The 15,724-nt window shown below is 39.4% G+C and overlaps 1 protein-coding gene across 1 annotated transcript in view; it reads right to left on the bottom strand.

Annotated features, from left to right (window-relative positions):
- LOC126473812 (CD151 antigen) overlaps positions 1–15,724 on the bottom strand; it is a 197,202-nt gene that overhangs the window by 28,294 nt on the left and 153,184 nt on the right. The window contains exons 3-5 of the mRNA XM_050101119.1: positions 12,020–12,109; positions 5,394–5,585; positions 5,103–5,273 (exon numbers count right to left, since the gene is read on the bottom strand). Of these exons, the coding sequence (XP_049957076.1) occupies positions 5,103–5,273; positions 5,394–5,585; positions 12,020–12,097 (441 nt within the window). The 5' untranslated portion in view covers positions 12,098–12,109. The remainder of the gene's footprint in view (positions 1–5,102; positions 5,274–5,393; positions 5,586–12,019; positions 12,110–15,724) is intronic.

Below are 15,724 nucleotides of genomic sequence, written 5' to 3'. Positions count from 1 at the left end.
TCGCTGAATTTACCTTGAAGTAGTATCAAACTTTTCCAGGGTTAGAAAATGCACAAACCAAATGGTTCTACCATAAGAAAGACTGCTCTGTTGCCATTTCCACCAGTATTAAGTTTTCAAGAGTGGAACGGTAGCACCTGAAACCACACTGGGAGCATCTCAGGTGGCCATGGGATTTGAGCAACCAGACAAGGTGGTGGTTGACCATGCTTTCAAGAGTCTTACACATACAACCAGTAAGGGTTACATTCAGGTAACTGTTGGGGGCACTACAGTCCTTGCTTGGTTTCCATAATGGAATTAATACTGCCTCCTTCCAAGTCATGGGACACTGTCCATCAAACCAGATCTGACTGAAACAAGAGAGAAGCTGTTGTTTCGTTTTAGAGCACAGATGACTGAGCATGGCATAATGAATCATCAGGTCCAGCAGCAGCGTGTCTGGCTGCAGGCAGAACTGATTCCACTTCCCACATGGAGAATGGAAGGTTGTAAACTTCCTCATTATATGAGCAGGGAAGGAGCTTCCTCATCTCTGCAGTCCTATGGAACACCTGAAAGGCAGGAGCTTGTCTGGATGATGCACTAATTGTAAGAAAGTGTTCAGCTAAAACCTGATACCTATCTTCAGGTGCTCCCACTACGATCCCATTATTCGACAAGACTGTAACAGAACATGTACTGGCCTTGCCTGAACTCCACCTTATTGATATCCAAATTTGCACAGTGGAAGTGGACTGGTTAACTGAAGTCATGAATTCTCTCCAGGAATCTCTCTTACGTTCTTTTATCACTTGCCTTGCATGTGCTCTCTCAGATCTGAAGGCATGAAGGCTTTCTGTAATTGGATAGTATTTGAAGTTCTCCAGAGCTGTTTGTCTGGCTCTGATGGCCATGTGACAGCTGTCGTTCCACCAAGGTACAGGCCGTCTTCTGAGGCGGTTGCTAGACCAGGGGATGGGCTGTGACAGCCTGCTGTATCTCACAAGTGATGTGGGCCACTGTCTCCTCTTTGTTCAAAAATAGCCTGTCAATTGCAGTGCAGCCAATTTGGCCTTTGAATTGTTCATCTTCGTGGTCTCCTGTTTTCCACCATTCGAGTCAGTAGACGTCCATATTGGAAAGTGGTCACTAGAATGTAGATCTGTAGCCACTTCCCACTGAACCAAGCCTGCAGTAAATAGGGAGCAAAAACAAAGGTCACTGGGTGAAAAAGACCCTATAGCTGTGGAAAAGTGTGTCATCTGACACAAGTTCAAAAGGCAGATATTCTCATAATATATGACTCGCTCAACGTGACCCCTGAAACAAGTGTTAGCCATGCCCCACAGCAAATTGTGTGCGTTGAAGTCCTCCCCACAAGGAGGAATGTGTGTGGGAGTGCCTGGAAGCATTGTGTCAATGCGTCTGCATCCAAAGGAGCACGAGTTGGAAGATACAAAGAATACACTGTGATTTTAAATGGCACTAGAACAGTCATAGCAACTGCCTGTGTGGCCATTTGTTTGTTTTGTTTTGTTTTAGGGCACAAAAACAACTAAGGTCATACACACCCATGTTATAACCGTAGAACACAAACACGAAAAAGGAGGTAAAAGGAGTTAAAAAGCAACTACACATTAAGCCCAGTTGACAGAAGGAAATACAGCTAAAACCAGGGACTTCCTCTTGGAGAAAGATCCATAAAATACACTCCAGAGACAAGGGAGTTTCTGAACTGAGGGGAATATCCATCATATTGCTGTGACAAGTAAAAAGTAAAACACAGTCAACAGCCCGTGCGTTGTTCACTAAAATGGCCAATAACTCACACGCCAAATGTAAATTAAAATGTAAATGGTTAAAAAAAAATGGCATTTCATCAGGAAATGGTGAACTGTCAAAGTCTGATGACAATGAACACAAAGTGGTGGGGGATCACCACTTATCAAATGGCGATAGCTAAAAAGATGATGCCCAATATACAGCCTAGCTAAAATGATGTGGTGATGTCAAAATGACATAGTCTGCTGTCAGGTGGCAACACAGATCATTGAAAGGAATGGAAGAAGTAGCGTGCCAAGATACGAGGACTGCAGTCTTGGCAGCAGTGTCAGCGGCCTCGTTTCCCCTTTTACACCAACATGACCAGGAACCCACAAACATCACAGTGGTTCCATAAAGAGTGAGCAAGTGAAAGCTTTCCTGGATCTGTTGCTCTAAGGGAGGGACAGTGTACAGCACACAAAGGCTCTGAAGGACACAGAGCCAGAGCAAATGACAATTAAAGAGCCTGTTTCACTAGACGTACTGCGAGGCCTGATACAGGGCAAAGAGCTCCACCGTAAATACTTAGCAGTGTTCCAGAAGCCGACACCAAAAATCGTGAGTGTCAATGACAAAGGCGCACTCAACACCACAGTCAGTCCGAGAGCCATCAGTGTACAGAAAGGTACTATTGTGAATTTCTGGGTGCAGTTCGAGAAACTTATGGCGATAGTGCAAGTTTGGAGTAGTGTCCTTAGGAAGTGAATGAAGTCCGAGATGAACATGGGCCACAGCATAAAGCCAAAGTGGTGAAAGGTTTGCACCCACTGGGAAAGTGGCAGGGAGTGTGAAGTTAAGCTGCCAGAGCAATAGCCGAAAGCCAACTCCAGGAGGTAACATAGAAGAACGGTACGCCCCATACTGGCAGTCGAAGGAGTCATTGAAGAAAGACACACAGGAGGGTGACCAGACATAGCAGACAAACATGTATCTGCTGAGGAGAACACCATGTTGGTATTGCAGCAGTAGTTCAGCAGTTTCTACATACAGAATCTCAAATGGGCTAGTGTAGAAGGCGCTAGTGGTCAAACGGATGCCACGATGGTTGATTGTATTTAGATGGCATCTGTTATCAAGCCACTCCACCTTAAGCCTGTCTCTAGTAATACTGTTCTTCCCTGTGGGGGGTGCTAACCCCTTAATGCAGGTGTGTCTATGACTTTAAAATAAGTTTCTTGTAAGCAGATGCAGTATGGTTTCTCCTGGACCAGGAGCTGTAATTCTTCCAAATGTTATCAGAATTCATTCAAAGTCCACTGCAACACAGACATCCTGGTGGGAGCCATTGATTAGCAATGGTTGGTCTTGTCTTTCTCCCTCAAAGGAAGTGATTTATCCTGGAGGTCGGGGGAATGTTGGCTAATGCCTGGTTCTTGTTCCTCCAAGTGGGAAACCAAATCCTCAGTAGTAAAGTCTCCATCTGACAGGGACAGCACTCACTGATCCGAAAGTTTAGATGCCACATTGACTTTTTGAGGGACTTTTTCCTTATTTATGGGAGGAGTTGATTGCTTGGGTTGAGGGGATGGATTAGAAGGCTTCTGATGGTGGGCAGCAGTATGTGGCTTAGGTTGTAAGCCTATCACCAGCAGCTTCTGAATAATTTCTGGTTCGAATTTATCATGAGATGCTAGGGAAACAAACGTCAACCCATGCAGAGTCCTGCATGCCTGAGCAAGTCTTATACAACTGGGGGAGGGGGGCAACAGGTGCCACAGAAGTTGCCCACTAGAGACTTACTTCAACAGCCATTCACCTTATCAGCACATAGTACACTGAGGTCAAGGGGCTTCTTATAGAGGTGTGTACCTTTCTCATGGCCCAGGCAGTGAAGCCGAGGCCCCAACACGCAACATTCCACCACTGCACCACACGGTGGTCACTGAAGCATGCCTGAAGCTTATGGTACCAGTTGGCTGGCAGTGCATAGCAGTCCCTAGCCCCCAGTTCAGGAACCTGGGGTTAGCAAGCCTGTATTCAGCAAATGAATGTTGAGCCCCAGGGAGGGAGGAGGTTGGAAGGATACTGAAGCTCTTGCAAACAGTTCAGCATGAACCAATGCACGAGTACAAACACTACCATGAAAGAAGAGAGACCAAACAGTTTTTCCATCTTTGGCAGTTCAGTGGACTCCAGAGCTTGACCCACACCTGGATGAAGGGAGGTGGTGTTCCCAACGAGAAGATTTAGCATTCCTGACATTCCTTCTTACTGTGTTTAATTAGGTAGTGAGCCAGAGCATGAAGCCGCTTAAAAATTAGGAGGGTGGACTGTGATGGATGTCATTTGAGACATGTCTGTTGACCGACCTGAAATAGCTGTTGCTAATTCTTTGGTCCACTATGGTACCAGTCAGTGGCAGAAAGGGCCCGTAGGAATGGGAATAGCAGTACCAGCTGCATTTGTGACCACATCATGTGTGTCACCCACAACCTAGTTAATGCAATCTGACTGGGGGGCAAGGTGAGCTGACCATTGGAAGAGACCAACATTGTAACTGGTCTCTGCTTGGGACCCTGTCAGATTTTTGCAGACTACAGTAAGTATTCCTTTGACTTGAACGTAATTGTCATAGATGATTATTCTAGAAGATGGCAGAAAGTGACATACAAATAAGGTGGAATTGGTGCCTACATGTGAAAAAATTATGTTTGGTGATCTTAAGGATTAATCTGTCCCTGTGTAGTGACTGCATATTGTTTAACTACTGTTTTAGACAAACAAAAGGAAATATTACAACTCCCGGAAGGATTCCATGTGGTCTGCAATTATTTCATGTTACATACTTGAAAATGGCACACTGACAGTAACAACAACAATAATTTTACTGTCACTATGCCAAGTTTTGGGCAGTGTGAGTCGTTCAAAAATTCATAGCAACTGTTGATCAAAGATCAAAGGAAATTCAATTTTTAGGAGCAACCGTCAGAATTAAAGTTTTAGATAACTGAGGAAACGTCATCAATATCAAAATACAAGAAAAAGAGGTTGTGTGTGTGTGTGTGTGTGTGTGTGTGTGTGTGTGTGTGTGTGTGTGTGTGTGTGTGTGGGTGGGTGGGGGAAGAATCCTTTAAATTCTTGATTGAGTGCACCAGTGGCATGCAAAATACTTGACATTCTTTTGTTATTAAGAGGGCAGTTCTGTCATTGCATTAATGGAAACCACACCGTGTATCAGTGATTTCTCCCCTGCTACAAATTGCTACTACTGTTTTACAGTAAAGTGAACAAATTAAGAACCACATAGATACATACTAAAGAAACCAACAGACATCTACAAATGTTACAATACTTACATTAATTTGAGTGTTGTCCCATGCCCTTTGCACTTCTGGATTCTCATGGTACCTCCTAATTGAACTTTCCATTTCTTTGTACATTGTAGTTTTAACTTTTTCACGGAAAACATATCCTAGAATTCCTCCAATAAGCATTGTAATGAATATCAGGAACACTATAATGAAGTACTGAAAAGATTAACAGAATTAGCTAAAAATGATAGCCTTTAGTTCCCAGTCATAGAAAGGAAAATAAATTGGTAACACATGAATTTATGCAAAGATAATAATTTTAATAAAATGACATACCATGAGCAACATGCAACGGACTTCCTTTACCGCTCCGAGACAGCCAAGAAATGCTATTAAGGACACAATAGCACCAGTTACTATTAGTATATAGACAGCTCCCATGAACAAATCAGTTCCAAGAAGCTCATTAACATAGGATTTGTCAACTAGTGTCCATATTCCAATTCCCAAAACAACCAGACCACCAATCTGGGAAGAGACAAGAATAAAACATATAAACTGGCCAAATAAACCCTGCAATTTTCTCAAATATTTTCATTATGCTAACTTTTGCAATTGACCTGTTACACTTTAGCAAGGAATGTAACTTTCTTCCATTGCATTTTAAGAGCTAGTATACTACATGTTGCAATTAGGCCTAATACAATTCAGTATTTCACTGCCTGTTTGCTGTCTCATTTAGCACCAGAATATGAAACTAAGCAGAATTTATTTTCAAAATGAATCTTTGGAAGACAATGGACATTCTCATGAAACTGTTGTGCAAATGGAGAGAAACTGTGTTTGAGGAAAATTTCTCAAGTTTGTTGGCACCACAGTACATTTGTGTCAGAACCTCGAGAGTGTGTGAAACTGGAGAAAGACTGTGTCCATGTCTCTAAGCACTGTTAGATAGGTGCCTGTTGTAAGTAACTCCTTAAACTACTAATGTTATCTGCAAGTTAAAGTTAGAATATTAAATCTGCTGCTGTTTTACTTTTCCCATGTTGGAGCTCCTGTTGTTTGCTACACATTATTTTAAAAATAAGTGTCAAATGTTCAAATCTAGGTATCAACCAAAAATGTTACCGATTGTGTAAGAATTCTATTGAGGAAAGGCCTGTGACTGGCATGTTTAGCATCTCCAGTGATCAGAATATTTTCAGCTTTAAGTACTAGAGCCAATAAAGTAGCCTTGAAATTTATCACTTTCACATATTTCATTATTAACATATGGGCAGTAAATGTAAAATCTGTAATTTCTATTGATCAGAAAAAATTGCAACCTGTTGTATTTTGTAGTTATATAATTTTTCACGGTGCAGTTTAACTGCCTTCCACAGAAAACTATGTAGTTAGCAACTGTGGCCAGTCACCAACATTTAAAAATTTAAGGACTGATTCACAGGTGACTTAATTCTGTCACATTCACACAATTCAAAAGGAGGTTCCAGTTAACCATTTCCAGGCCAATAATGCAAACAAAGATATTGAGCCTCAAAATATGTTAGTGATCACCTCATTTTCATTATCACTGCACCATTTCAGTCATCATCACAGTTTAAAATGTTGGATAATTGACAGCTGGCATGACAAATTTAACAGCCATGATAGTATAGTTTCATTTTGTTAGACTGCATTTTTATTTCATCTGTTATTCACTCTTATCTACTGATAAAGTCTTCACAGTGTGCGAAGGGTTCCAGACACCGGACTGGTCTGTTCAACGTGACAGTCATTAACTTCATACACACTCTGCAATGAGTATATCGTAACTAATGAAAATTTGCGTGAAACTGACTCAGTCCCAAATTTCCAATTTTTTTGCAAACAATAAACTTCTACCATTAGGCTCCTTCCAGGTACTCTAGAATCACCTTGTCACTGTTTCATCCCATTACTTCTGAATGAACACAGCTGAATAGGACTAGCATGAAAACACATGATAGGCAATCACTGCATATTCTGCCTCAAGGGACATACCTCAGTCAAACTGAATTTACTAACAAAATTGATGAAAAGTAGTGGGGATGAAATTAATGACAAGAAATGAGACCAGTGAAGTAATGCTGGCAAGTCCCAGCCAGGCACAAATTTTCATTAATCATGACATATTGATTATTACAGAGTTCAGCACTTTGAAGTATTACTTCAGTATTATGTCATTGCAGCTTTGAGTGATATTCCATTACCTCCATCCATTTTTGTAAGTGAATTAAGTTTCCACGATAGACCATTAGTATTACGATCTCAAGCCATTTGTTTCATATATAATTTGTATAATCTCTCCTGGCATTGGTAACTGGCATGAGCACACACCCACACCCTGAATGAGAGAATTTTTAGTGGGCAAACATTAAATAAGGTGTCCCATAAGGTTTGGTCCTTTGTCCATTTCTGATCCTAGCTAACAAATGTTTTTACCTGTGAAACTAGAAAACTATTCAAAAACTCATGTTTCCATCAGAGAATAGTGGATACGTCTCCTGTCATGTAATTCTAAAGGAATCAAAATGCCTTAATGGTACCAGAAAGAGAGACCAGTGGTTAGACAATGAATGCGAAGTTCCTAAATATTCAGATAGATACTAAAATGAGGAACCACCAAGCATGTGGATAAATTAAGCAAAACACTCAGCTCTGTCCAATGTGTGAACCAGTAGATGGTATTTCTAATCGTTATATTCTGTTCTGCCCTATGGCATAATCTTCTGAGTCAATGCAGCTAAGGTCAAGAAAGTATTAAATTTACTGAAGCATCAATAAGAATATTGTGCAAGTTTGACACCCAAATATTTTGTGAAAGCCTTTTCAGGGCCCACGGATTCTTACACTTACACATGACTATGTATTCCCTGATATTTATGATTAACAATAGGAGCATATTTGGGGTTTAGTTTGTAACAACTAGAATTCTAAAAATAACAATTTCCATATATAATACGCATCCCTTTCTAGAGTTCTGGGGTATAAAATAATACTAGCAAATGTTAGGAACAAAATTTAAAATATCCACATATCAAAAATAACATACCAATCCAGTTAGATGAAAAGTGGAATATTACTGGGATGGTTTGGAAGAATTTTTGTCAAAATATTCCTCGTTCCAGTGCATGATGAACCTCTGCCAGAGAATGTGGTGAGCTGTTCCACTATGGAGTTGTACTATTTAATATCACGTACCAGGCCACCTGACAGTGTACGGTGGAGGGTGTATCTGGTATCACTAACTGATCCCCCTCGCTTATTCCATTCGCAAATGGCTTGAGGGAAGAATTATTGCCAGCAAGCCTCTGTATTAGCCTCCATCTCTCAAATTCTCTCATCTTAGTCATTTTGTGAAATATGTGGGAGGAAGCAATATGTTGTCCGACTCTTCCCGGTTATACTTTCTTGAAATTTCAATAGTAAACCTCTCAGTTATGCACATGCCTCTTTTGTAGCCTCTGCCACTGGATTCTATTGAGCCCATCTGTAACACACTTGTGCCAACCCAACAACCATATGATGGAGTCTGCCCCTCTCTGTTTGATGATCTCTACCTCTTGTCAGTCCTACCTGGTAAGAGTCCCAGCATGATAAACAGTAATCAAAAACTGGTTGAACAAGTGCCTTGTAAGCCACTTCTTTCATGAATGAGTTACATTACCTTAAGATTCTGCCTATGAATCTCAGTCTGGCATCTGCTTTTCCTACTGTATGTTTCCTCTTGGGTCACTCTGCATAGTTACTCACAGATATTTTATGATTGATAGTGTTTCCAGCACTATCATCAATAGTGTAGTTGTACAGTTGTGGATTTCTTTTCCTATGTATGCACAATATGTTACATTTATTTACGTCCAGGGCCAACTGCCGGAGCCTGCACCATTCATCAATTCTCTGGAGAGCACACTGCAAATTGTTACTATTTTATGGCATTGCTGCTTTCTTATAGACAACCAAATCATATGCAAACACTCAAAGAGGTTCCAACAGTTTCTACTAGATCATTTACATACATTGTAAACAGTAAAGGTCCAATCATACTTTCTTTGGGTATTCTGAAATTACATCAGTTGATTTTGTTCCATTAACAGCAATGTGTTGAGTTCTATTTGCAAGGAAGTTTTGAAAGCACTTGCAAACCTGGTCCAATACTTGAAGCTCTTTGCACTAAATGGCAGTGCGGGACCATCTCAAAGGCCTTCCTGAAGTCAAGTAACACGGCACCAACTGAGCATCATTGTCTCCATCACTATGAATCTCGTGGATGAGCAGAGCAAGCTGAGTTTCGCAAATTTTCACTTGGCAGAATCCATGTTTATTTTTATAGAGGAGATTTCTGTTCTATAAAAGCTTAATACTAGAGCATAAAACAGGTTCCATAACTTCTACAACAGTTTTATGTCAATGGTATAGGCCTATAATCACATGCATCTGTCCTAAGACTTCATGAAAACTGGAATGACCTGGAGTTTTTTGAGTCACTAGCTATCCTTTGTTGCTGCAGTGTTCTACGATGAACTGCTGTTAGAAGGGGAACAAGTTCTTTCACGTAATCTTTGAAGACTCTTACAGGTATCTCATCTGGGCCTAATGTCTTTCCACTACTAGGCAGTTTTCGTTGCTTTTCCATTCTGTGTTAAGTTCTCAATATTTGTTATTTCAACATTTGTACAACTACTGAAACGCAGGACGGACCATATTAGCATCTTCCATACTGAAACAATTTTGAAGACCAAATTCAGTATTTTGGCCCTCTTTTATCTTCCAGTTTGGTGCCATTATGGCCACTGAGTGACTGAACACGATTTCTAATCATTTACCAGTACTTATGTTATTTAACATCAAAACCTTTTAAGGATTTTAGTCAGATCAGTTTACAGTATTTTACTTCACCGGATCCTGCTCTCTTTGCAGTCCTTCCACTCAAAGGGAACATTTCACTGCAACTGGTTGGTGAAAGTTACTACTAGTAGCATAGGAGCACATGGCGAGGGATATCTCCCAACCTATACAATATCTTTGTTAACCTTTGTGTCATTGCTACCTCCAGGTCTTTGTCACACGATTCATCGATTTACATTCTACTTTGAGACAGAGCCAATTGCGAAAGCTGCCATGTTGTATGTCAATTTACTGCAGTTCTACACAATCTTAAGTGGCTATGAACAAGTTTTTCACTACTTCTATTACTACGAACCAAAAGTTGCCAAGAACAATGACATCACTGGCAGAGATTGCTTCTGAACAAAACTGTCAACTTAAATGGCCGTTTCAAAATTTATTTTATTTAGTTCTCTTATGACCCATCATGCTTCTTTCCACTAAAAGAAGGAAACTTTCTGAATTGTCCTGGTAATAACTATCTACATATTTATTGTCTCCCCTATTTCCCTGGTCTATTTCCTGCGCTTCACTTACTCCTTTCCATCGCAACTCCCTAACCATCCCCCCCTCTAAATCAGCTTCTTACTTTTCACCCCTCCAGATAACAATGGTTTGTTTCAGAAGTATATGAATTATCATACTTTCCGTTCCAACTCTGCCTATGCAAGCACACATCCTCTGAAAAATAGAAGGTCACAGTTAGTGTGTGTGTGTGTGTGTGTGTGTGTGTGTGTGTGTGTGTGAGACAAAGGCCTTGTTGGCCGAAAGCAGTGTTTTTGTTGTCCTATCTGCAACTCAGCATCTCCACTATATGGTGAATGGCAACTTTTCTTTTTATAATATTTTTACATTCCATCCTGGATTTTCCAGTGTTTGATATTGAGGGATTAAATTGTTCCCACTCCTCCCAAGACTTTCCAGTGGTGTAAAAATGCCCTGAATTTTTAGTACTTTCATTCATTTCTTGAAAATTGAACTTCAAATAATCAATGTGTTATGTATTACCTAATGAAATTAGAAAATGATAAAGTTTTGAAAGTTTAGATATCCGTCATACAACCTCCTTCCAAAGCTCTAGAGAACATTTCATTGGTGGGAAGATAATTCAAATAAATTCATCTGGTAGTCTAACTAGTTTATTTATATACCAGTAGATGATGTACCAATTATCTTATAGATTTCCAACAACTGCACTCTATTTTATTTATTATTTACTTATAGAATTCGTGCTACTACTTTTTTACCCATTACGTTTGCTGCAGGTACTCTATATTCATTTAATTACAATACTAATAGCTTCTAATGCAATACAAAAATTTTTCAGATTTCAGTCAAAACGAAGTTGGCATCTAATAATAATGTTGCATGCAACTGAAACATCCATCTGCCACTATGTTTTAAAATGTTTGCCAGCTTTGAAATGTAATCTAGTGATTATTTTTATCAGCTCTGTGATGTATAACTGACTTAGTTCTCCCACAACTGAACCTTAAAATACTATATGAGTAAGCAGTTTCACCTACACATAAACTTCTCATTAAAATACAAGAATATTTCGCACCAATGAAAAATTGTCAGTACAGACATTGGTATATTTCTCTGGGCTATAAAACATAGTTACAAATCTTAGTTTATTACTTATCTGAGTGGACACACTTTGGGAACATAACTGAACTACAGGTAAATTTAAGCCTCGAGTCAACTTTCAAGTCATGCCAGTATAGCTTGGTTGGTAGGAGTTGGCTGCAAAATGAGTAACACTTAGGATCTAAACTTAACTGTTTTGTAGTTACTGTACTTTAACTAAAAGATAGTCCAAAGAGATACTCATCCAATCTGTCATTGGGTAGATGCTTATCACTTTTTCCTTTTGTTTCTGTAACTTCCACATCTAGCACGAAGCTTTTAAGCAAATATTTCCAAAGTTCAACATGCTTGAATGTTCTCAAATTTTATCAGCTGTTCCTGAGAACTACTAAACATTTTGGGAACATCAAATTATGCCATCAAATCAGAATTGAGATTAAGAATGAAACTTCACATTTACTTACAAATATTATGAAGTTAGCCACAAACATGCTGTACTTCATACATTGGCCACAGCCATCCATCTCCCTGCCGAAGCCCATTGTTCTTTAGATCTGCGAAGGAAAAAAACAGAAATTAGTTGCAACTACTCTAAGTACTTTATATGGTAGGAAATGTCTTACTGTAATGCATTAACTTTTGTTTATTTGTTTACCTTGGGGCTTCTCTCAGATCAGATATCTCATTTTATAAACAGGTGCAGCATGTAATCACACAAAATTTGTTATACATGTGACAGCAAAATTGTTTCCAATCTAGGGCTCCAAACTGAGTCCTATTTATTTGCAGTCTATACCCTGACAGCCTTTCAATCACCACTAACTTGTCTTGCAGCTTCTATCCATCACTGTGCCATCCTACCTTTTAATAGCATACCAGTAAACTTTGCTGCGATGCGCAAGATTCAATCTGAAAATATTCTGGAAGTTTAGAACTATTTCTACACTACACTCTCCTACAGGAGTTCTGGGCCAACAAGGTATGCAGGAGAGCTTCTGAGACAGACAGAAGGAAGTGCTAGCAGAGATAAGTTAGGCAACTTGTGAATACGTGCTTTAAGAATAACACAAAGAAGAGCATTGCCCACAGAAACCAGTAGGCCTGACTAGTTCATTTCAGTTTTCATCTGTAATGGGATTTCAAAATGGTGTGACTTACACTGAGATCTTTAGGGATTTTGATATCTGGTGAGAAGCAATCAGTAGTTTATTCTGAATCAGTTAGAACAGTTTATTCCATATTTACATGCTTGCTACATAGTCGTGACAAAAGTAATTTATAGTGTAAGGATTCAGTGTGTGTTGAATAGTACTGGTGTAGAAATGCTTTGAGAAGAGATGTGAGGAAAAGGGAGGGGTACATTTATTTAGGAGCCAATGGAGCAAACAAACGTGGAGAAATTACATAATGATCTGATGATGCATGTCATGTTTAGACTTCTAGTTGCAGGATGGTTCATACACTGGTTATTGTTCAATTCATATTGTACCCATGAAGATAGGTAATCAATCCCACAGAAGAAATTGTCACAACTATTGCAGCATGAATATGATTGTTGGTTTGAACTACTATAGAGCATCACTGAAATGCTGAAAAACAAAATAGTAGATGACGATACAGTATCTCAAGAAAGCCAAGTGAAGAAGTTTCAAGAACTAGTATAAAATGATTAATCTAGGAATCAACTATGGTCTAGTACATATTATATTAGTTTAATTTTAGTATGCACCAACACATTCAAGCTGTCTTTTTTCTCGCACTTGATATGCAAAAGGAATGGAAAGAACCCCTAATAAGTAGCACAATGGAAAATTCATATGCCATGCGCTTGACACTGTTTTGCGGAGTACAGATGTAGGTGTCCACCAAAGCACCCATGCGTTTCCAAATTTTGTCCCAAATACAAACAAATCAACAATGTACTAGAGGGAATACAAAAATGTGGCATCATCAACTGCAGCTTCCTACTGGTGGCCAAAGTCGCAGTCTAGAATGTAGTACAAGACAGATAGCTACTTACTGTGAAGAAGAAACATTAAGTTGCAGACACACAATTAAAACATACTTACATAACGCTTTCAGCCACGGCCTTCATTAGTAAAAAGAGACATACACACCATCCACACACACAATTGCTTCCAAAATCAATATATGCGAAAAAAAGGAAAGGTTTGCAGGCCCGGATCGGGCGTGGGGGCAAACTGGGGTATCTGCCCAAATTCATATTCTCTAAGAAAAAGAATCTCGTTTCACAAAGGGCCTAGCATCCAGCGCACGTCGGTCTATCGATTGTTCGTATGATTTTGAAACGCATCCCTGTTGGTTTTTGAATATTTTTGAACACATTCGAAGTCGATTTCTGAACGAATCATAAGTTCATTTTTGAATGCGTGCATAGTGTACGCCTATGTGATGTGTCTGCCAGCGTAATCCCCGTCGCATCTAGAAATAAAACTTTCCCGCAGACAAACGGGGACGGGGCTATACGAGACAAGTTGAATAAACCTTAACGAATGAATGAGTGCCAATCGCTTTTTCCTGGGTGTGCCAATGATAAGCGTTGTTATAATTACGAGCGAAATCCATAGATTCAGATTACCACAGTGGAAATAACTAACAGGTAAGAAAGACTACGTATTAGCTTCTCTGTGTATCCACGAAAATGAAGTTTTGGCAAATTTTTGCCCGATAGTTACCCGGTTAGCAGCTGCTTAAGTTCTATTTTCGGAATAGCGAGGGAAACGCGTTGTATGAACACACAGTAACGCCTAACTGGAGTATAAACTTTAGATTACTAAAATGATGATTCTGGCAGGGTTAATTAAGTTAACCGGAGAATGTTTTGACACGACTTCGTGACGACAAGGTTGATTGTTAGAACATGGAAGGAGAGGAAACGGAGACATCAAACAAGTTATATAGAAGTATATGACTTCTAATTTATATAAAAATACCGTACTATTTATCCATTTCATGCTTGAGAAACTGGAGCGTAAGAATGAAATGTGAAACTATTTCCTAACAAGAAACTTTTTGCTTTTAGTAGGCCTATAGGCATCTGATATTTCGTGCACTATATTGTATCGGTTTTCTATGTAAATGAGGTAGATAAAAACGACCATTTTCTACCAGAACAGTTTCGCTTATTTGGCGTGTTAGAATTGGTGCAATTATTGAAATGCATATTTCGTGAACAGTGACAAAATTGACATAATCAAATCCAGAAACCTCACCAGTCTTGGGTACAATTAGTCTTAACAGCTTTTTCAGTATTAGACGACATTTTTCATGTAGCAAAACGTTTGACGAACTTTGATGACGTAATAGATTCTTTCACAGAAAGGAAAGCAGGCCGTGTAAAAACTGTAGCAAGAGAGAGGGGTGAAAAAAGGAAAAACTACTGTTACCTAAGGACAGAGAATGTGTACTGTCTTGCTTGTGTCTACTGGTTTTGTGTTTCCTCTATTTAATTTGATGTCACGCAGAAGAGAAAGTTATTAGCTAATAGGCAATAAAGAGTGCAAATTTTCTGCAGATTTATTATTCTCATGGTCGCAAATAATCCCACCCCATTAATTGAGAGTTTTTTAAGGGGGTTAGGATGTCAAACCGGCAGACTGGAAGCAGGAGAGGCATCACAGAATTTTAATTTCCAGTGTCTTGAATATACGTTTGATGGTTTCCGTTACAAAATATACACGTTCGAATTCCACAGAGCGAAATACGGCGACATGCGATAGAACAATGCTGTGTGAAGAAGTGTGGAACTGCACTTCGGCTCACGTTAAGACCAGACCACGTATCTTCCATTTACTCAACATGTTCGTTTTATATGTATGTTTTTTCAAAAAGATGTGCGCTACATAATTAACACTTTTTCAAAAAAAAAATTTTAATTTTTGACGTTCTATCTCAAATGCTTGAGGGATGGGGAGGTATCACTATCAAGTTTTTGCCCCGGTTCAGAAATATCTTAGATCCGGGGCTGAAGGTTTGATGTAGGTAGTAATTGAATGGTTCAATATGGGCCAAACTTAAAATGTTTGCTTTGTGGAGTATTTCTCTGCTGCAATAAAAATATTTTTGCTGCTCTTCAGTTAATAACTGTAACTGCCTTCCTATGCCCAATGATTTGTAATCTTAGTGCGTTCGAACACCTTTGGATTTCT

This window comes from Schistocerca serialis, chromosome 4, assembly GCF_023864345.2.
Source record: "Schistocerca serialis cubense isolate TAMUIC-IGC-003099 chromosome 4, iqSchSeri2.2, whole genome shotgun sequence".
In the NCBI taxonomy this organism is placed as follows: Eukaryota; Metazoa; Arthropoda; class Insecta; order Orthoptera; family Acrididae; genus Schistocerca; species Schistocerca serialis.
The sequence above is the reverse complement of the archived record's forward strand: the minus strand, read 5'-3'. Positions and strand labels throughout refer to the sequence as shown.